We start from the raw sequence: 23,107 nt of genomic DNA on the forward strand, positions 1-23,107 counted from the left end.
TTTCATAACATTTTATGCAAAATGTACAGTCATGCATCAGATTTTCATTATATTAATTCATATTGTTATTTGCCTTACCTTTGGTCCACGGGGACCTGGAGGCCCTGGAGGACCCTAGACAAAGGCACAAACAAGATCCCAATAAGAACCTTGCACCAGGATAGACTTCACAAACTAATATTAATATTAAACTAATATTAACACTACACACACTGACCTTTGGCCCTGGGATGCCTATGTTACCCTGCCATCCTGGGTTTCCTGGAGGACCCTGACAAAAATCAAGTGAAAGTAGATGAGATTGACTGGAACAACATGAAAGTGAGTTAAAGTCTGATTCAGAAAAACTGCTGGATATAAGGAAATGTGTTTTATATGATGCACAATATTTGACAACCATCATCTAATAATGTCTTAAAAATGATGGATCTTCAACACTCCTTTAATACAGCACCTCTGATGGTTTTGTAAAACACTATTGTCCAAAGGTGACATATAGCACCTATTTTTAAAGGTGCAAATGCAGTTCCCTTACAACAGCAAGTCAAAAAAAAACACTTTTAATGGCATAATTTAAGTTTGCTGTAATGATCAGCATACAGTAACAAATAATCTGAATAATGTGTCTTACAAATATTCCGTTGAATCCCGGAGTCCCTGCGTCTCCCTGTGGAGAGAAGTTAATCAGATCTATATGTCGTTGTTACAGCAGTGTCAGGTCAGATAAGACACAACAATACATAACAGCATACAATAATAATAATAATAATATAATAAGGTAAGATGATGTCTTAAAGTGACTGACAAGTGGCAGTTTTAAAAGTGATGAGTAGATTGTTTTTCAACTGATGTAAGCCATCTGATGTAAGCCATCATAAACATCACAATAACACATAATACACTGCAGTCTCACCCTGAAGCGCTCCATGTACACACTCAGCTCCAGAGAGTCTCCCTTCTCTCCCTTCTTTCCTGGTTGTCCCTGACAGATAACAAGAAATGTTCAAGAAATCATACTGTGTATTTTGCAGATTAGTATCTATAGAGGCTTGGACTTGCACCTACAGGAAAACCAGGTGAGCCATTATAGCCGAGTTGGCCCGATAAGCCTGGTTCTCCTTGTGTCCCATTACACCCGTCAGCACCGGGCTTCCCCCTGGGCCCAGCTTGTCCTGGGTGGCCCTGCAGAATGAACATAACGATAAGAGCACATAACAGATAGACTCAACACAATGTGAACTTCTACTGCATTCATCCAGACTGATGGATGGACTTACAGGAATGCCGTCGCTTCCAGAAAACCCAGGAACGCCAGTCATTCCCTGTGGAGCCACAAGAATCACACTTTAAATGAAAAGACACAAAAAACTGCTGTGATTTTTGACTATTAAACAAAAAAGAAGAATATTTTACCACATTTCCTTTTGGACCGATGAAGCCACCATGGCCATGGTCACCTTTCTGCCCCTTTAGTCCTTGGATGCCTGGATCCCCTGGTCTCCCTGGAGGCCCCTGGGGACCCTGAGGACCAAGAGGCCCAGGATGACCCTGAGATTGGAGAGGGAGACAAAAATTAGTTGACCAACAAATCAAGGTGAGAATCCAACAAACAAGCTGCCAGCTCCTGCACACAATTTGCTTACAGTTTACATGATAGTTTATCAGAATCAGTTATCAGTTAGTTCTATTTATCAATTACTGTGATGAATGTTGGGAATTCAACAGATGCTAACATTAGTGATATCTGGGCTAACAAAAAAGTTAAACTTACCTGTTAGAAATAGAGAAGAGACGATTTTGAAATAAAGCAAATATTATAGAGGTTAGAGTCAAAGTATCACAACAATGCAACAAGAAGTATGACAAACCACAAATCCATTAGTTAAAAACATTTAATTAGGAAACGTCTGCTTGTATTTCCTCATTGAATCACAAGGGGGAGACAAACACCATTTCCTTTGTTTAACAAAATTTTCTCCTTCGGCTCTCTACACCCATCTAGTGGGCGAACAACGTGCTTAAAAAAGTTCACTTACTGCCAGACTCAAGGACATTGAAGCAATAAATATATGCATACAAGGATACATTTTAATTCTACTGAACTCCATTTAGCTCTTGACTTTTTAGGGAGAGAAGAAGGGAACTTCATATTCATATTCATATATTCTTGTTTTGGAATCTGCCTGGATCCCGTTTAAAACCTGCATGCTGAAATAACCCCCCTCCCACACACAATGTTATTCCAGGACATGTCAGAGAGAGCATTAGGTTAAGGTAGATAAAGCTACACTGTACTGTGTGAAACTCAGTGTGACCAAGCAAACTTTAAAGGCAAAGCAAAAGGCTTTTTAAAGAAGATTTTAATTGAAGCTGCAGACAGCCTCCTAATCTGCAAGCTAAATATAACAATTTGATTAGGATTAATGAAAGATAGAAGTCAGACAAGCTGATAGGAAGGAAAGAAAATGCGAGTCTGGCAGTGGCAGAAGTATGTTACTGGTCGCCAAGTCATACGTCTGCTACATTTTTAAACATCTCAATTTTATCTCCTAATGGAGAGACAGATTTATGATGTTTCTGCAAACTCGACAGTTGAGCTCAGAATGTGTCCTCTCTCACTCCACTTCACCAGAAGGATGAATACCCAGAATACTCATGAATACTGAGGAGTGCAGGTGTGTGTGAGGGTCAACCAAAAGATCACGTCAATCAGGTGCCTCAAACACACACGTGTATCTCAGTGTTCCTTGGAAACAGTATGTTGTGTGTGTCATTTACATCTCCAAGAGGGACTGGACACAGTCAGGGGACGTGTCAGAGAGGGTTAGTGGGATAGAAACTGAATAATATGAGGACAGCACTTTTACAAGGGTTGAGAAAGACATGTGGGCGAAGATATCCTGGGAATCGGGTGTGTTTGTATAGTGACGGAGATGAGCGGGTCAGTAAGTGATGACCTCTGAGGTTTGGGGGCCTGACAGCGTTCCTGTGAGAACCGATGAACACAGTGATATTGCTTGTCCCTAGACATGAATTGCTCTGGGCCTTGGTGTATGAAGTTATAGCCAAGGGTCTTGAAGGAATCAATAAAACTGCAGGGAGCCTAAACAATGTCAGACAACAATTCAAACAAGCTCACTGACAAATCAGATCCAGAGAGTGTGAGATAAAGCCTCAGCTGAGCTTGTATACAGCTGATGTTAGGATTTGTATGTTCTTGTACATACCGTGTGTGTGTGTGTGTGTGTGTGTGTGTGTGTGTGTGTGTGTGGTGGCCACAGCGTTGTCTCTTGGTGACTTTTTGGAACAGGAGCTGTGTGTTTTGTCTCTGTTTCAATCTCAGTCCCTGCAGCTGTTGTCTCTAGACCGAACAACAGAGAGACAAACGTCCTGTCAAAAGAACTCAAACTCCGCATGAACACCGGAGGTTGTGGGATATACAATATATCTTGGCCACTACGCTGGCAAATCTTCAATATTCAAGACAGTAATTGTGAAAAATTATGTTGTCTAACTTTTAATCTTGATACATATATGTTATATACGTTTTCCACTGAAGACGGTGCTCCCTCAATGTACGCAGGGAATGGGAGAGTTTTGGAAATCCTGCATCAAAGTGCAAACGGTTTCTCCGTGTGACATAAGAGACGAATTCTCTGACTGGATGGAGATGCATGCAGTGGAGACACAGCACACCACACTATCATGCTCACAATTACGATGTTAACGCTCATGTTTCACAGGTATAATGTTTGCCATGTGTTGTCTAGCATAGAAAAAGTACAACTGAGGTTGACAGAGACATGACAGTGACGCCGGAGGAAGGGTCAGGAGACTGAAGACATCAAGATCCATGTTCAAGATCCATGTCTCTCAGTCTGGACCAAAGTGTTTGACTGACTGACAAACCGAGCCAAGCAATAATGTGGCTAAAAATCATTTAAATGTCACCACAGTAATAAAGGAGCGGAACCCCGAACAGGCAGAAAACAGCAGTTCAGAGTTCAAATGTCTGTGAGAAATCAACATGTCAACATCTCTGCCTCTGGTGGGAAAAACATAATAAAACAATGTTGATTCCAGTTTATCCTGGCAAGTCATAATGTTACTGTAATTAATCCAGCACTGATGGCTGTTTGGTGTGTGTAATCATCGCAGCAGAACACAAAAGTAATTCCACACAAAAGTCATTTTTGGATTTTAGTCTTTGTTTTTCTTTGATTATCCTTTCTAAAAGTCCCAGTGGCATATGAAGTAAGGTGAGCTCTACCAATATACCCTTACAGTCGACAATCATCATCCTCATTAAAAGGAATCAACCAACTAATCCAGCTGACCAATTTTCTGAAGAAAAAGGTTCCGTCAAAGTGATAATTTTAATTTAATTTAAAAGTAAACTACATAGTGACAGAGGAGTGATGTGAGCTGGAGTGGAGAGCCGTAAATCACAAGTGTCCTTTTTTCTGAAACAGACCATGTGGATGTGTGTGTGCGCACACGCACGTGGGTGAGTGTATATGTAGAAGAATGTAAGTGCACAAGAGATTCTTGTCCAGGGCACTTGCATGGTACACTATGTGCACTGGTTTGTATCTTTCTGCACGGCTTAAACAGAGGGCTGATAAATACCAGTCTCCTTTCATAGCTGATAACAAGGGAGAACTTTTTAAGTGCACATTTGAGTGTGTGTGTGTGTTTGTGTGGACTGCAGCTACATATGCTGAATCTAATGTAAATACTCAAAAATAAAGGTACAGCAGGAAAATTGTTTTGACCTGAAAGACTTAGATTACACATATACACCATCATAGGCACTAATGGGTCCCAGATGTGCAACTTTGGTTTAAGGTACAAAATACAGGTGGTTCCTTATTTTACACAAAAAAACCCCAAACAAACAAACAAACAAAAAACAAAAAACAAAACAAGTACCTGTTGACTCTGGTTAGTTAAGGACTTGAGTTCAGCCTCTGGTGGCCAACCAGACACTTTCTGAGAGGTACTGAGACACAACTGTTCATCAGTTTGGCTAAATCAAACCAACAAGATATGTTGCATACATACTGTATGTACTTTAAGGTTTGTTTTTTTAGCACTCTGGATGTTCATTATTTCTCTTCTTGTTCAGAGCCAAATCTCTCAGCAGTTCTCCCCACTCTTTAATTACCAGTCATCTGCAACTTCACTCCCTTCATACATCTGAACTCCCCATTCTTATCTGCTCACACGACTTCCACCCAGCATTTCCTCCCCTCCTCTTCAAAATCTCGAGTGTTCTCACACCCCTTTGCATCTCCCCATACCCCCCCATTTTCTGCCCCTATTCTTTCCCTTCCTGTCTCTGCTGGGTGGTTCCTCATGTAAGTCTACAAATCAGCCACTCACATACTCTGTGGAGAGAAAACAGAAGTATAAAAGTAAAACAGCAACAAAAATTACAAGAAATGACAAAAAAGCTATGGGGGAAGGATTAATTCTCATCCAGTCATCAAAAAATAAAAGACTGAATACACAAGTTTGATTTAAGATGCAATAGGGAATTAACACAGAGCAGAAACCATGAGGCTGATCAAGGCTGTGTCTGTTTGGTTCTCCTTTATGTCTATGAAGTCTGGTCATGACTTTACCAGACTATGAAGCTCAGGAGACATGTGCTGCCCTCTGACTTTTGTCTGCAACTGTAGCTGTCTGTGCTCCTTTGTTTTTCTCTCATTTACAGATGGTTCACGCCATACCTTCAAACTTCTTTCTCGTGAGCTTCATAATGAGATACGACAAGCCATCAATCAACAGTGGAATCTACTGAAGTCACAGGGGGAAGAGAAGGAAAACAGGCAGGCAAAGGGGAGATCATAGGTGAGTAATAATCTCCAGACATTTAACCTCTGATTGGAGTCAAGTAGTACTTGTACATAGCAAAGTCAATTTTACTTGCTGTACCGCATACGGCTTGAAAAAAATGGACTCAGAGGACTTTACGGATGACTTTAAGGATGACTTGCGTTTCTTTTTCTTATGTCATAGCTAAGCGGTAATATTTATACCCCTGACAAAACAAGCTATTAGAAGAATTCAACCTACACTGAACTGTAGTCCCCATTAAGTGTAGTGATAATTATATGAATAGTAATTTTTCACAACTTTTCAGATTTCATATTAAACTTTAACATGCCTTTCTACATATACAATATTTATTCCAATAAGGGTAATACACCTCCTAGATTTATGTGTGATGTATGGGTGGGGTTGGGTTAGATCTGGGTGCAATTAGACCATAAACTCGCTCGAGTTTAGGGCTATAATAATGAAGCTTCACACATGAGAGGGACTAAAGCACAGACAGACAGGTGAACGAGAAGTGTGTGACGGGGGAGATAAAAACAGTCTAAATAAAAGGCATTAAAACAAGTGACTCTGAGCAGAATAAGATATTATGAATGTTGAGAAACAGACTAGAGGAAACATTGTAAAAGAGCAATAAAGCACCAGTCCCGCTCACACTGGTCTGCCAACTGGTGTCTGCTTTTTATCCAGTCACTTCTCACCTCATTTGGGGGGCATAAACTACCACAACCATAAAAACACACACACACACACACACACACTTAGCCCGGGTGAACAAAGTGACTAAGGATAAGGTGTGTGATGATGGGATGCTGGTAGTGAAAAAAAAAACCATTTCTTTCTGCAACTAGTACTTTCCTAGCTATTCCTATCTCTGCCACAGCTATAGTTTTTCTAGGATTAACCTCTTCTTTCATATATCACGTGCGTCATTGACAACAAGATGTCCCAGCTCTCTACTTTCGCAGATGAAGGAATGTGTGAGGAGGATTTTGGACAGTTTCCTTCACTTAAACCTGACATGTGTGGGTTCTGATGAGGAAGAGAACTGGTGCCTGCTGGATAGCAGAGGTTTACAACTGATCTGAAAATAAATATCTAAATTAAGTAATGCAGGTACACACATATTTTCTTCGGTACTGTGTGACATCATGGCATGAGGGTTTGCTCTTATTTGTGCAAAGATTGCTCTTCTGCTTATACCTCAATACAACGAAGGGGAACAGGATTTTCATCTGTGGTATTCACAGCTACTAGGCACAGTATCTGTTACTTTGGAAACACGTACAACAAGCGTGGTTTCAGTTTATCCTAAAAGTTTTCATGATGACTATGTTTTCCGTGGATCAAACTAGAAATAGAAATACAAATTCTATAAAATTAAATAAAAGCTACCTGATTACAAGTGCAAGTAAGTAAGTAAGATGAAAAATCGGAAAATCTGGCTGACTTCAGATAGTTTAAATTCTCATCTCAATGCACTGTACTCCATGGTGTCTCAATACACCACAACATCATTGAGTGTGGTTACAAGGTGGGGAAAAATACAACATTTTCTTTTGTGATACTGTATCGATTCTCTAAAGCACTGCATTGATACATGCAAAGATTTGTGGCTGTGTTTTGTTTTGTGTTGCCTTTAAATCCAAGACAGCTACAGTGTTGTAATCTATATTTAGGCTTTTGCTTGTTTCACCCCAACATAGCCAAGTCCACTGAGACAGGAAGAACTTAAGCATATATCTCTAGTGTATAAAACACAGTCTTATGGAACAATACTTATGAAACAATACAATACAAAACAATACTGTATGGTTTCTTATGAAACAATACAACAAAGCAATACAATACTGCTATGTATCACCAGATTTTAGCCAACAGTCCTAGTGGTTACAGGTGCAAAAAGGTTTCTGTGCTGAAAACCTTCATCCACAAAAACATAGCCTTTCCACCTAGTGCTGTCTTAACTTTCCTTCTCAGATATTTGAATATATTTGGCTTCTTTTTACATTTTCCCTCTGAAACAAACCATGGTTTCCCTCATAACTCTTGACTCTGTCTACAAGTGTAACAGATTTCCTATGTTTTTTATGACCACTTCACTGCAATACTTCTGTAAACTAACCCAAGTATCATCATGACGTCTGACCCACATAAAGAGATCTCTGAGAAAATCCCTCCTCTTTTCATTTATAAAATGCAGTAACCATAATCTGTCCTTTCACTGTGTCTATGTGGGTGTGTTTGCATTTCTCATTCCTAAATCACAGATCTATTAAAAGTTCCCCAGTCTGACACCACCACCAATTTCATTTGGACCCAGACTGTCCCCTGGGGTGGACGCTTTGGGAACAACCCACAGAGAACAAGATGGGAAAACACAGCCCAGGGCAGAAACCTCTGACCTCAGAGAGAATAAAATAAATCAATAAGCAACCGGAAGGTCCCTTTGTTATTCTGTCTGGAAAAACTGGGAGCTACAGGACATTTTGTAATTTTTTAAGTTTTAATTTTAAGTTTTAATTTTTAATTTAATTTTGTAAGTGAATTGAAAGAGCACCTGATTAAAACATTAATTTAAAGATAAAGAGGGTCAAGAAAGGAGCTGTGATACATCACAGGAAAATGGATGTCATATCTCGGAGGCAAACAAGACATTTATCTTAATATTATAAATGTATCACCTTGGATTAAAATGTTTCTGTCTTCTACCTGCTGTTTTGTTCCAGCACAAGAAAGATATTTAACATTGTATCTGTGGTTAACCTTTGAAATGATTGCATGCACATATATCATATTATTTTACAAAGTGTCACTTGCACATAAACAGCGCTTCCATGCTTCTTCTTCAGAGATAATTAACTCTGCGTTTACTCTGTTGCAAACAATGTTAATACCTAAAATCTCAGATGACTTGCCCTCCTAGTGGTTGTATATGCTGTATCTCCTCAGAAATAACACTGGAATCTAAACAGAAAGGGTTGTGGTGAGGGAAGACTGATGCAATGCAGCCTGAACATTATTCTCTGATGTCATCAATGAGGGACAGAGCACTGACAGCCCCATGCTTCTACAGGCCACAGTGGCTGCATTTACATTCACACAACACTGTCTCATGTAAACTTCTCCTGGTGAACTTAAAATCCTGAGTGGGTGTTTCTGTGAACTGCCTGCTGCGGATTTATGGTATGTAATATTGAGAAAGGTTGATCTACAATAAAAATTCTGTTGTCCTAAAGACTTATGAGTCATGATCTTTGAACAAATGAAGATAACGTTAACTGCACACTTTTTGAATACGACACAGCCTTAAGACATCCATGGTGTCGCACTCATTAATACATACCAAAAGAATGACCAAAAGAGAGCCTGAGAGAGAAGTTCAAATCCTGCAGAAATGCACACCTCTGCACACCCGCCCAATCACTTCACGAGGGAAGTAATAAATCCTGATGTAACAACGTGTGGAGGGAGGAGCTTTCATCCACTCAAAAAGCACTTTGTCTTAACCATACTGATGTATTTACTCACTGGACATCGGCAGCAGTTCTCAACTGATCTGCTTCCTGCATATTACGGAGGAAATAAGAGAAATAACTATGTAAGAGAATGAGGGAAGACTAAAGGGAAGGAACGACGGAAGTAAAGTTGAAAAGAACAAATGAAGGAAGGAAAGGTGGTGTGAAAAGGAAGTAAAAGGGAAGGGGGGGTGCTAAAGATTGATTTAATAACGGAAGAAAGGAATAAAAGGGAAAAAAGGAGATGAAGAAGGAATGGATGAACATAAGGAAAGCTGTGTCAAGGAAGAAGAGAGAAAGATAGGAAGCAGAGAAGAAAGAAATAAAGGAAGCAGGGAAAGAAGAAAAGAGGCCAGCAAGGTGAATTCTCAGACTCCCACCATCGGGCTCAGGCACTTTGGTGGATTTAGTCCCACTGCTCTACGACTCAGCTCATATGTTTTTCTTGGATCCATTTTTCTTGGACTCATTTCCTGAAGATCCGCATCCCTTCTACATGATGCCCAGGGGGGAAAAGGGGCTCAGTTCCCCTGGAGGGGTGGGGGAGTTCAGGGGTTAGGGGAAAAGCTTGAGGGGTTCAGCTTGGAGGACAAAGCAGGTCCTCAACTAGATGCCCTAAGGAGAACTCAGGCAGAATAAATAAACATCTGTAGATGATGTTTAGATATCTATTAGAGTGTGTTTAGATCTCCTGGCTGAAGTCAGGGAGGTCAGCTTTCCGAGTCCCCAGCTGCAGAAAAATATAGTACTTCTGTAGATCGCAGTGGATCAGAGCAGATATAAAATGATACACCGAGTTACAGAAAAAGCAACAACACCCGCAGGGTACACATGGAGCAATGGCTTATGAGTATCTAACAGAATTATGAAGAGAAACCTCCAGCCAGACTTTAACCTTCACAAGCTCTTCTGTTGCGACAAGTTCCTCTGACTCATGTGCAATGAAAGAGAGAGAGATGGAGTGGAGGGATAAAAACAGAGGACATGCAGTCAAGTCTTGTCACTTGCTTTGTTTCTCCATTGCTCTTTGTTTAGCCATTCAGCACAGAGTGATTTAGCTGCCCTGAGACCAGTTTACTTTTGAACTAACGTGTTTATACTTTGAGCTAATTTCTGCATGCACGTGCACACGCGTGTGCCAGAGATCTGACAGCATCCAGACCAGAGGGAATGCTGCTCATGACCAGTGGTTAGACTGAAGTGTCTCAGAGTGAGAGAGAGTCTGCGAGTGTGCTGAGGGTGTGTGTTGAATATCTAGACTCAAGGGATCCCAGGCTGAGAACAGAACAGTTTGGACCTCCAGCTATCCCAGGGGTCTCTGGGGCCCAACACCTGTGCTATTGCCTCATGTTAGAGGAATGAGACATCTCAAGTCTGTGGTCCAAGTACATGTGTGTCTAAACAGGACACAGCTGCAGCCTGTAGGTATAAGTTTGTGTATGTGAGAAACTGTGAATATGGCCCTCAGTCTCAAATGAGGTGTTTCCCTCACCTCAGAGACCAACCACCTGTGCGCCTGTCGTGTGTATCCAGACATGTCTGAGTGTATGTCTGTATTGACGTCTATAATGTGTTATGGGTGTGTGGGTCTATAATCCCACTGTTACATTTGTCATTATACATTTATAAAAGTCCACAGAGGAAAACTCAATTTCCTCAATGAAGTTGTTCTCTGATGTTGTGCATTGCACCCAAGAGCATGAAGGTACAGTATGTCCACTTAGTCATATATGGAGTATGGCAGTCTGGGGGGGGCCACTGGAGTGATGAAGGGTGAGAAAGTCATTTTATATTTCTTCTTCTTTTTGAGTATTCTTCATTGGGATTTCTTAGGACATGAATGTCTGTACCATGTCTCATGGCACACCATCCCTCAGTTGTTGAGATATTTCACTGAAAAACAACAACGACAACCTCACGGTGGTGCTAGAGAAAAAGCCATAACATCACCAAAGTCATTTAGGACTCATTATCTGGGAAGCATGGATATCTGTACCAAATTTCATCGCAATCCATTACATAGTTGTAGAGATATTTCAGTTTGGACCAAAACACCGTATCAATTGACCAGCATTTCTATCTACAGACCCACAATCAATATGAATAAATTAATCAACAATTAGAATAACTCTTATTTGCAGTCATAAATAGCTTTATGTGTATGTTGCTTTCAAAACATCATTTCAAAGTGATTTACAAATGGAGAAAATCCAAGTCACGGCAATGGGAACATCAAGTATGGAAAATGAGATTTACAGTGGAACATCCAGCTGTGATCTTGACCCTGACTGACATGGACTGCAGCCACTAAACCCCTAACATTAGTGCCAGGATCACTCATGTAATCCTCAAGGTCTCTCTGTGCACCCACTGACCCAACCAGCCAGAACAGCCCACGGTTAATTATGCCAGCCTGGAAGTGTTTTTCAGTTTCCCACACAGGGATGCAACTCCCACTGCCATTCCAGCTGCAGTATACATTCCTAGGTAGTAAGCAACGGAACAAACTGGGGCAGAGATACATGCACGTATGTGGTTTGCTGACTGAATGAATGATTTTTCAAGTGACAGACAGCGATGTTGGGCATACACGTAAATTGCATCAAGGTGATATTCCTGAGTTGTAAGCTGTAGATAGGAGTGCTTTACCTTGAGAAAATATTTCACAGCATCTTTAAAATGACAAAAGTGCAGAGTGCTGAGCACATGTTGTACTACTGCGATGTGAGGTCAGACTCCTGCTCCTGAGAATTAAGGCTGCACTGAAAACATGTCTTTCTCAGAAAAGTGGAATAAATATGAGAGGACTTAGAGATCTAATTGTTTCCTCTGCAGCCGGCCCCCGATGTAGGTTTCACAACAAGGCCTGATGGGGAACACATGGCGTTGCTGTGGTGACCCACAACACTGGTCACATTTTTCCTACAGCCCTCTTTGTCGACCATAACATTTCCTGACTGCTGCAAATCACACGCATACATCCCAGAGAAAGTAGAGTGTTAGCCCCTTAATTTACCTTTATTTACAAAGTAGACCGTTTTGATTGATGTGGAATACATGATGTGTGTCTGTATGTGTTTTTCAATGAGGCAGAGAGGGAGATGGATTGAACTGTTAACAGAAGGTGTCCACAGGAGAGTAGTGAGGAAATAGGAGGAGGCCTGTTAGGGAACATAAAACTAGTTTAATGCTATATTTCTCACCGTTCAGGGTTAAAGCACCAATATGCAACACATCTACTCATCTTGATTTTTGTCCTCAATTACACTCACACCATGTGCTTTGCCTCATGATAAAAGTCAGGCTACCAATATTAACACAAGGAAAATGTGTCCTGCCTAAAGACACACATAGTTGAACAAATACTGTGGTACTGAACGACTCAGTGGTGAAGTCTTACAAAGATCTTTACTGCTGTTGAATAGATGGATAAGGTGATGATGATAACATCGATGTCATTTACAGAAATTCAAGGATATAATAACAAAATCTACACTTTTTCCTGTAATTATGTATGTTTCCACACACACGCACCTGTCAAATCAGCTAAGAGTTTTATAAGCCTCAACTACCCTTAGTTACTGTTGCGTGGTTTTCAAAACACTAGGTCCTTAATTTGTCACAGCAAGGTAGGCAAAAGCAGCTTCTCATTTCCAAACATCCATTTTACAAACTGTTACGCAAATTATATCTGCTATACCTAACTAGCCAATTAAGCTAACACCAGCATCCTACAGGGTAAAGCTACTTAGTCCTTGTATTATGATTAGGCTTTTATTTAATTCTAACATAAAACTGCAGCAACATTTATGCCTATTGTTCTGATGTTTTTATGTTCTTATTGTTCTTTAAAACGGTATCGTCAACTAGAAAAGGCTTTTGTAATGAGGCCTAAATATAAACCATATCTCAGGTATCAGCGCAAACACACTGTTAAATCCATTCTTCACATTTTTCTCTTATGTTTTGGAAATTAAAATACATGACAATCCAAACTACAACATAATACACAAGGTTGTCCCTATAGGTTTGTGTACGTGTATGTGTAATAGCGTTATGTGTGTGTGCGTGTCTTTCAAAAAGAGATGCTCCTTTGTCCACACCAACAGTAGTCCCCTTGTTCCTAAACAGCACCCATGATCTTTAAATGTGGGCCTTTTATAGGCTCTTAAAGCTGGACAACAGCTGGGTGCAGAATGGCAGTTCAAACTCAGCCTGGACAGTAACAGAAAAAAAAAGAGAAAGCGACGAGGAAAAGAATTTCTTTTGATTGTAGAGGCAGACGAAGAGGTCACTGGATAAATATGATGTGGTCTTGTGATGTTCATTTTATTAATTATGGGGGAAATGTTTGTGTCTCAGAGCTGCCCTGCATGTCTCTGTCTTTTTGTTTTTTCTTAAAGTAAGGTTTGTCTTTCCATAGCAAACCAACATATATTTAAAGTTGTTTTAATTATTTTTTTCTAATAACATTTAATGTAAAGACTATGTATAGTGTAAAAGATGGATGAACCAGCAGTGACCCAACAGATCTCCTCAACTCAGTTTAGGATCTTTGACCTCAGCGTTTTGGCTTTAATGTGCATAAATGTCTTGATTAATGTTTGTATTAATACGACTTTCACTAATGCTGCTTTCTAGATACAGCAGGCAGCTGATTTTGGAAAACAAAACAAAACAAAAGCTCCAATAAACTTCCCAGCACCAAATGGCAGAGAGTTAAGTTAATGACTATCTCGAATTTTCCCAGGAGTTCATGGAAACCAACATAGAGCTCAAAAAAGAGGGAAAATTAGATTTAAATTTGTCTGGTGGTCAGAAACAAAATGATAATGTTGCTCCATACCTGCAGGATGTGTAAAAAAAACCTGTATGCTAACACCTAATAACCAATTGAAAGCTGAACTGCTTGAAATGTTCTTTATTTTAGAGCAATTTGTAACCTTGGCAAAAAAGCTATTTTTGATATTATATACACTTCCCAGTGTCTCCACGGACTCCCTCTGGGCACTCCTGCTTCCTCCCACTGTCCAAAGACATACATGTTAGGTTAACAGGTAACTCTAATAGGCGTGAATGTGAGCGTGAATGGTTGTTTGTCTCTGTTCGTCAGCCTGTGATGATCCTGCACAGGATAAGTGGTGAGAGATAGATGGAATGATGGATGGATGAAAGGATGGATATCATTTGTTACTCATTGATGTGTGCCAGTCCAGGAAGAGAAGGGAAAACAAACAAAGGCATCTGTGAGGTGTGTAACATTATCATAACCTCATTAAGAGTTTCTGCTAAGCATGACTTTGATGCCTCACTCATTTTTAACAAGTTCGCACAGTGGCTGATATATCTTTATAATCCTAAACCTCTAGCAATAGCAATGAATATTATTTCTCAGCCACGTTGTCCTAGTACATCATGTATTAACACACACACACACACACACACACACACACACACACACACACAGCTGGTTACTGTCAGCTTGTCTAAGCTCCTCTCTATACATTTCCTACTGCTCCTAAACTTTTCACACAAGACAAAGCCAGCTTGTGATCCCTGCTGAAATCCTCTTTCCAACAATCTTAGGAAAAAAAAATTCCCCCATCCAATACTTTTAGTGATAGCAGCAGGCTTTCGTTTTCCTCCCTTCCACTCACACATTTTTTTAATCGCCGCTGCACAGTTGTTCTCTAATAGGCCCTGTCAAGGTCACAGTCAGGACAGAAGGACTACAGAGATGGATGTGGATCCTGATGTGAAGGGCTTACACAATAAAAACTGCCACATATACAGTTGAAGGTCGATGGGTGATGGGTGAAGCTGCAACAGGACTTAATAGAAACTGACATGCTGTCAATGCCACTCGGTCAGTTCCATAATCTCCTTCTCTACTGACAGACATCTCATCTCCATCAGGGAAGAAGAAGCATGTTTTAAGTTACCGTAGCTTGATGGAAATGCAGCCCTAATCAGAGAACATCAATGTGATTAAAGTTTGAGATTTAGAAAGAATTGTATACACACTGAGACAGTTTTCAGAAGGTTTGCAAAGGCAAAAATGTCTGCTCTGCAGGCACATCACGACTGTGGAAAAATGCTCATCTCCAAGTTTTCAGACAATAAGCAAAACATTTTTACTTGCCCATGAATGCCACACATCAGTGAGTTTTATGATTTGCTTCAAAAAGGTTTTATATGTCTAGGGGTGGTAAGATGCTCTCAGTGCCTACAGTTCACAATCCTCCAAACAAAGCCCGAACCTGGAAAGCACCAGTACAGGACTCTTTGATCTTTTCTGAACCTACAGCCTTCCTCTCTGTGCTGTTATCCTGTCCCTGAGCAGACAGGAAAGTACATGATAGCCATGGGTACTGGGATTCAAAATGTAGGTATGGACTTGTTTTCATGGAACAAGGAATTCTTGGCCATTTATAGCTACGTCCAAACACACAGACGATCTTGTTCCCACAAAAACAGACACTGTCTATATTAAAAAAAGATCAGTGGACTGTCATTGTGCTCAGCTTCCTGAGACATGTGTCATTTCCTGTTCTACATCAGCTGTCGCAGCTTTTCCCATGGCAGAGAGGACAGCATCACTCCATCTGCATAGTGTCTATAATGGCTCCCCTACCATGTCCTCCGCCTATTTCTTTCTCAGTGTTTTGTCCACTGTATAGAGACAGTGAGCTCATGCAGATGGATGTAAGGGGTCTTTAAGCCAAAGTTTCTTTTTCTCTACAAAACCCCGGCACCACTCCCTGTTGTTGAGAACAGAAGACAGAGAGACTCTCAGCACAAAAGCAGCATTGATCTGCTGAACGTGTTTTATGGTGAGGATGCAGGGTGGCTTGTGTCCAGTCTCTCATGCTGACCTGTTTTTTCATGCTTCAACTTCCAATTTCTTTGTTTTACAACACAACCTAGCTTACAAGACTTGGGATTCTTATCATTTTATATGACCACACTTTATTTATTTTCTCATTACTCCATTTTGGGCTGCTTGTTCTCCTTTTTATTACCAATCTCAGAAGCGCAATCCACTAATGATGCAAAAGAACAATGAAGATGTTTGGGGGCGTGCTGCGGGGAGCATGATATTTTTCACACGTCTGCAATGTGCTCTCTGCCAGGGGAGTGGGTGGTAAGGCTACAGAGTCAGCTTGCCAAATCTCAGCTTGCCCCCCTGCCCCCAAAGTGGAAAACCCATGAAATTAATATATTTAATCCCCACTGAACAATCTGTTTCATTCTTTCACTCTCCCTCTCACGCTCTCTGTTTGTCTCACTTTACCATAGTGACTATTTGAGAAAATGAAGCATAATAATTCACACCATTCATTCATGAATATATGCGTCCCTTTTCCACTAAAACATAATCCATTTAGCTTTTATTCCTGCATTGCTCAAGTCTTCTGTTTTTATTTTGACTGATAAAAAAACTATGGTATTTGCTCTTCAAACCAGCCTTTACTGATTTTTTTGAACAGTGCAAGAAACTATTAACACAAAACTGACATATTATCACCTTCAAAAATAGTTATGGCAACAGTGTTAGGAAATGATTGTCTTTTTACACATTCAACAAAACGCAATATTAGTAAGCTTCATCTTCACCTTTTAACTTAAGCCCAATATTCAATTTACTTTGAGCTCTGTTCTTGGTCCCACCACTGGCCGTAATATAACGATGGACCATGTGAGAGCTCCCAAGAAGGGAAGCCAAAAATCTCAATTGCCCCAGTCTCACCAAAATGAATACAGCCACCACTTACCCATCAACAACCACCACCTAATCGCCACAGCTGTCTCAGCCAATCCACACAGCTGTGAAAGATCAGTATGACCCATTCAGTAAAGGGCTCATCACCAAGACTCTCCTCAGGGGAAAGATTTGGAAAGAGAGGAGACGGATGTAAAGCAAGAGAGACAGAGGCAAGAAAACATCTGTGAGAATCCATCTTGTCTTCATTGTATTCAAAAACAAGTACATCAGTTGGGCAATGCATACAAGGGAAATTTTGTGTTGGATGCTGGTCATAAGTCATAGACCACAATGTGACGCCAGTCAAATCATATGTTCAGGAACAGCAGCTAAGGAGCCAAATCCATGTGTGCAAGAATTGACTGTATGGCTAATCTTCAGCAGAACAGATGTGTAGAAAACATATATGTATTTTTTCCCTCTTCTTTTTTCTCTTGTTTTCATGACAAGCACAAATAACGCCAAGGTTTCACTGTGTAATGAAGGCTCTTCACTCTCGTTGCACTGTCATTATTACATTGTCAAGGAACGATCAAAATGCTTCCCTGCAACTGATGCAAAGGAAGAGTGAGAGAGCGGAAGAGGAAGAGAGAGGTAGTCTGCTGACCCTGTCATCAGACTTTTGCATCCATCAGATGTGGAATGTGGAACTTCTCCCCCACTGTCTCTCTGCGCCTCCTCACAAGGTTTCCCGTATCCTCTGAGAGCGTGCAGGTCAAAGGTCGGGCCTACTGTAAAATAGACAGTTGCTAGACCATTCCTATCTCCACCTCTGTATTTTTTAAGAACGCCTCCCTCAGGAACTATTCTTACTGGTAGATGGGGAGTTTTTTTAATGAGTCCATTTCAGTCCTTGAGGTTACCACGTCACAAAGCTGAACTGAAACATTTTGTAGTTCCTGAGTACTCTTTATATGACAAGAGAAGCAGAGGAAAATGACCAACTTATGCTCTGGAAAGTTTATCTTTCAAATGTTCAAAAGGTAGTTAACTTCATAGTTTGAAAAATACATGAGGTTCTGTAGATCCCTTACTTACACGGAAATTACATTTATATAGTACTAAACTGTTCTATCAGTTAAGTTATACTGAAAACTAGTTTGGCTGGATTATGTTCAGAGCCTGGGTTTACCTTTATGAAGTACACCATACTCACGTGGAGGTGGTCAGGGAAGTCATGGGTTAAAGCTACGGAAAAACTCTATTTTCAGGTATATGTTACAAAACTGCAGACTGCAACCAGACCGTTATCTTACATTAACCTTAACCAAGTGCTTAAACACTACCATAAAAAGCTGCATAATAATTAATTATGTTTAATTGTGTACTTATTAGGAGTAGTACTACTGTATAGCCAGATAAACTATATAGACAAGTACTGGGCAATCAGATATTTATGGCCTGACCATTGCACCAACAGGGACTTTAGTGACATTGCATTCTTAATGAAAAGACAGCTTTGCAGCTATAACAGCTTCCACTTCTGGGAAGGCTTTCAACAAGATTTTAGAGTGTTTCCGTGGGAATTTTTGCCCAGTCATGCAGTAGAACAATAGTGAGATCATTCACTGATGTTGGACCACAAGGCTTGGTATGCTGAAGCATTAAGATTTGCCTTTACTGAAAGTAAGGGGGCAGCCCAAGCCCTGAAGAACAGCCCCATACCACACCTGAATTCAATAATAAAGAGCTTGTCCCAATACTTTTGTCTATATGGTTTATTTTTTTAGAAAGTAAAGAAATTGCTGCCAGTGAACATTTTACTGATATGTGCAGTATCAAAATTTTTGCAGCCTTCTAGATTAACTCATTATGTTAATAAAAATGACCAAACCAGAGTTGTTGATATTTTGGCAGTTTTGATGATAACTATCTGGCTTTTGTTTTTCCCCAAATGTTTGTTTAAAGTTAACCCAATTTCATTTCAGTTCGTGATGCTCTTTGGTGCTCTGCTAACATGTTAACAAGTGTAGCCTGTAGACTGGCTTAATGCTGCAGATTGGCTTAATATGTGATTTTGGAGGTGTCACATCCTAATTCTAATTAGTTTATTTTCACTCCTAAACATATGTGGCCAGTTGTTGTGGAAAGCAGGTGTTGACTGTCTGATTCTTAAAGTTTAAAAACTTTACGGAGGTGGAACCTCCAAATCCAACAATCAGAAAGCTATTTGATGATCTAGGCAGCACGTGTTTGAGGGGAAAAACCCTTAAGTCATGCAGAACCTCAATCACTCACTCTGAGCTTGTTATCTCAAGATGTTTAGTCTAAGTCTGTCTCTTGATTTCAACCCCCTGGTTCCTCTCTTTTCTTTCTGTCTTTTATTCCCCTCCCTAATTGGTCTCCCCAGCTTGTTCCACTCTGACCTGTTTTACAGAGGTTAATGGTGTAAATGTCATCACTTAAACTGTACAAAAGTGTGATAAGTATCTTTGACTAATGAGTTTCAGCAGTAGAGCCTTCCATATGAATGAATGCCCACATCAAACTCATTTATTCCCATTATCTAACATGTTTACAGTACATTCTTGTGATACTTTAATAAAAGCTTTAGGCCATGATGACACATGACGAGGCTATGAGCTTAGTATGATCTAGCAGACCTGATCTTAGAAAGTATAAATAAATTGAATAAAAGCTCTGCTATATTTTAGAATTTTCCTACTTACAACAAATCCCAAGAAAAGACAAACAATATGCTAGTCCCTCTCCAAATACTTTCATACTTCTCAACTCTGTTTTTGGCGCTTAGTCCAAAGCCCATCAAACTTCACATGTAAATGTTTAAAAATGAGTCACAAACATCTTGTTTAATTTTAGAGAAAGCCTACGTAATTTCCTAAGTCAGCTGGGTACCGCTGCTTTAGCATTAAACATAACTCACACAGAAATAAATTGTGAATTTGCTGGGGACTGTTTCCAGTTGCGGATTGATAAACATTTGTTTAGACAGACACTTTTGAATATTTCCAGCAACACGAACAATGCTTGCTATATCATTATTCATTATCTTGTTCATCATTGATGCTGGTCTTTTTATGGGATTTGTTAACATTTGTTTGATGATGTGAGGCCATTTAGAATATGTAAAACTATAAGAAGCTAGGTTGCTTCCAGGCTCTGCTAGTTGTTCTTCTATTGCCACATTGTGGATTGTGGGAAAAGCTGAGGTACATGAGACCTTGAGCACTAGAATGTGGGCTAGTCAGGTATGCACTGTCTGCATCTGAGTTACTGAAATTAGAAAGCCTCACATGTGATCATGACCTAATTTGGTGTTTGGATTGAAAAATCAAATCCACCTGGTTAATGCAGAGGTTAAGGAAGAGAAAGAAATGAGACAGAGAGAAAGAGAGAGTCACTGTGAGGGACAGTAAGGGACTCACCCTGGCACCTTTCTCTGGGAAACACTGACAGCCTCCACTGCAGTCTCTCCCTCCACATGGGCCACTGTGCTTCTTCCCACCCTGTCAGACACAAAATCAGACAACATCAAGGTTAGAGCTGGGCTGCTGGAGGTCATGATATAAATGCCACATATACAGGTAACCGCAACATTTCGCTGTCCACTTCATGTGCAGACAACACAGTAGGGATATGTGTCGCTTGCTTTGTGCACTGAATGGGACACAGTGTGGGGTAAACTGTAGGTGTAACCGGCTGTGTTTGTGTACACTGTGGTTTGTGACTCCATTTGTTGTTTATGCCCGTGGCTCTGTTGCATGTGTGTGGACGACTGCTGCAGTGTTGCCTGCACTGTAGCTCGCCTGATGTGTAGAAAAGTTGCTTTGGATGTGGCTTGAATGGCTTATAATGGAGACACAAAGGATAGTCATAAGTCCAAGAAAACCCTATTCATCACATAAGCTAGGTCAGACAAGGACAATTTGTCTTAGGATGTCTGCATACCAACAAAACCACCCACCATCACTACTCGAGCTGTGCTAGACTTGACACAAGCACACACAGCCAGTCCAGGGTCACTGTGGACATGACATGATCAAAGAAAGCAGCCACAAAAATGGGGTTTCTCAACCCCCAGGTCAGAGGTGTCAAGACCCGACGCTAGCTGAGAAAGCTGGAGACATTAATTAAGGAAGAATGGGGTCTTGGAGAAGTTTTGGACTTATGTGGTCATAAGTGTGGTAAATCATATTCAAAATCGAAGCTGAACACTGTGCCCGTCAGATGTTGTGTCACAGCCACATTTGTCACTCATGAGAAGCAGAAGCAAAACAATTTAAAGTTTAAGTGTTGACAAAACTGTAGACACAACATAACATTAACGAGTACCACACCTTAGCCTGCACATGGTCTTTTTATAGATGTGTGAGTTAATCAGCAACTGTTTAGCCTGTCCAGAAATGTTTCCAGGAAAGTTTAAATGCATGAGTGGAAACAAAGCATTTGTATAATTTCCAATGTTCTGTTGAACTTTGCACGATGATGCCTGAGACTGAATAGTGATGGATCACACACACACACACACACACAGAGCTTAGGGAATTGGTTGAAAATGCCCTTCAGTGGCGTTTCAATTAGCATATATGAGTGATAGTTTGACTACAGACATGCAGAGAGGCTTCATGTAGCTGGTTATGACGTTTCTCCCTTGTGTCCACCTACGTCCTCCACCTACACAGCCATACCATAGCATGCTTAGGCAGCAAATGCCTCAATACTCTCCACTCTTCCTTGTTAACAAAAGAAAAAAAAAAATCAAAATAGCCACTTTATGCCCACAGTGGCAACAAAAAGCCAGATCAAGAATCAGAATAATTCTCCCTCCTCTCTTTGACAGCATATCCCAGTAGTCTCGCTCTCACAATGGCCACATTGAGACCCTACTTGCACACAAAGACCGTCTTTTACTATAGAGACGCTGTCCTTTAATGATCCCCTATCTCCACAACACAAAAGACCCTCTTCCCCTCCCTTATGGAATGCACAAGGCTGCATTTCTTGGTTAACTCTCTGTGGATCTGAGGAGTTCCTTTCAAACCACTGTTTGATATGGCTAAGACATGCTGTGATGGGTTTAAGTAAGCCTGCACGCTATGGTGGCACACTCACTCACACACACACACTCACACAGTCCACAAACTGCATTCTTTCCTTATATCCCTCATTTTGAAATGACAAGTTAAAAGAGGGTGTATCCACTCCAAGCCTCCAGGTTGAATACCTTGACAATATTTTTAGGTTCAGGAGGGAAGACAAACAGGAGGTCATATCATGCCAACAAGGATGGAACAGAGTCACAGCATGACCTTTCTCCACATTGATGTGGAAGTCCAAATGACAGACAATAGACTGCGTCATCTCCGCACAGACACACAAAGGAATGGCTCCCATTAAAAGCCATTACACGTTATGGAGCAATGTAACCAATTCAGCTTCACAGTTTAGAGGCTCAAAATAGCTGATGGCCATTTCAGCAGAGGACAATAGGACTGCTGCTACAGTATCCTGTTTTCTTCCCCAACCGTCACAATGACCCACTCTTTGTCAAAATCACCTTGTCCATTTAAGGTACACCTTCTGAACAAATTGGATTATAATGTCCATGTTGCTGCCTTTATTTGAATTGGATGGTTCTGTCATCATGAATAATCAGTGTTACAGTAACCACATACAGAACTGACAGCAGGTTGTTCGGCACTTTGTTGAACCATATGTGTTTGCTGATCATCAGCATTAATACAACTATATATTGCATCTGGACCTCAAATGTTACAAAAGAGTACTTTGGCATTGCTCATCTAGAACAATTAAATTATCAAAGTCAGTGCAGCAGAACAAGAGATAGGCTACAAGCTTAGCCACCACCTGAATGAACTGAACCAAATGGGCCAACCAAACACACCACAAGTTTACCAGTGGTAATCAAACTCTGTAGTTGACCAAACAGGTGGACTTAAACCACATTGTCAATCTGCTAAGCAAATGAATCCAGAACATCTAAACACCACAGCATGGG

At 40.5% G+C, this 23,107-nt stretch overlaps 1 protein-coding gene across 4 annotated transcripts in view; it reads right to left on the reverse strand.

Moving 5' to 3' along the window:
• col4a2 (collagen, type IV, alpha 2) overlaps positions 1-23,107 on the reverse strand; it is a 55,102-nt gene that overhangs the window by 15,919 nt on the left and 16,076 nt on the right. For all 4 annotated transcript variants that reach the window (XM_046403263.1, XM_046403262.1, XM_046403261.1 and 1 more), the window contains 8 exons: positions 20,514-20,594; positions 1,414-1,548; positions 1,278-1,322; positions 1,066-1,182; positions 914-982; positions 632-667; positions 218-271; positions 79-114 (listed from right to left, as the gene is read on the reverse strand). In XM_046403263.1, coding sequence (XP_046259219.1) covers positions 79-114; positions 218-271; positions 632-667; positions 914-982; positions 1,066-1,182; positions 1,278-1,322; positions 1,414-1,548; positions 20,514-20,594 — 573 coding nt within the window. The remainder of the gene's footprint in view (positions 1-78; positions 115-217; positions 272-631; positions 668-913; positions 983-1,065; positions 1,183-1,277; positions 1,323-1,413; positions 1,549-20,513; positions 20,595-23,107) is intronic.

The sequence above is a fragment of the Scatophagus argus genome, chromosome 11 (assembly GCF_020382885.2).
Source record: "Scatophagus argus isolate fScaArg1 chromosome 11, fScaArg1.pri, whole genome shotgun sequence".
NCBI classification, from domain to species: Eukaryota; Metazoa; Chordata; class Actinopteri; family Scatophagidae; genus Scatophagus; species Scatophagus argus.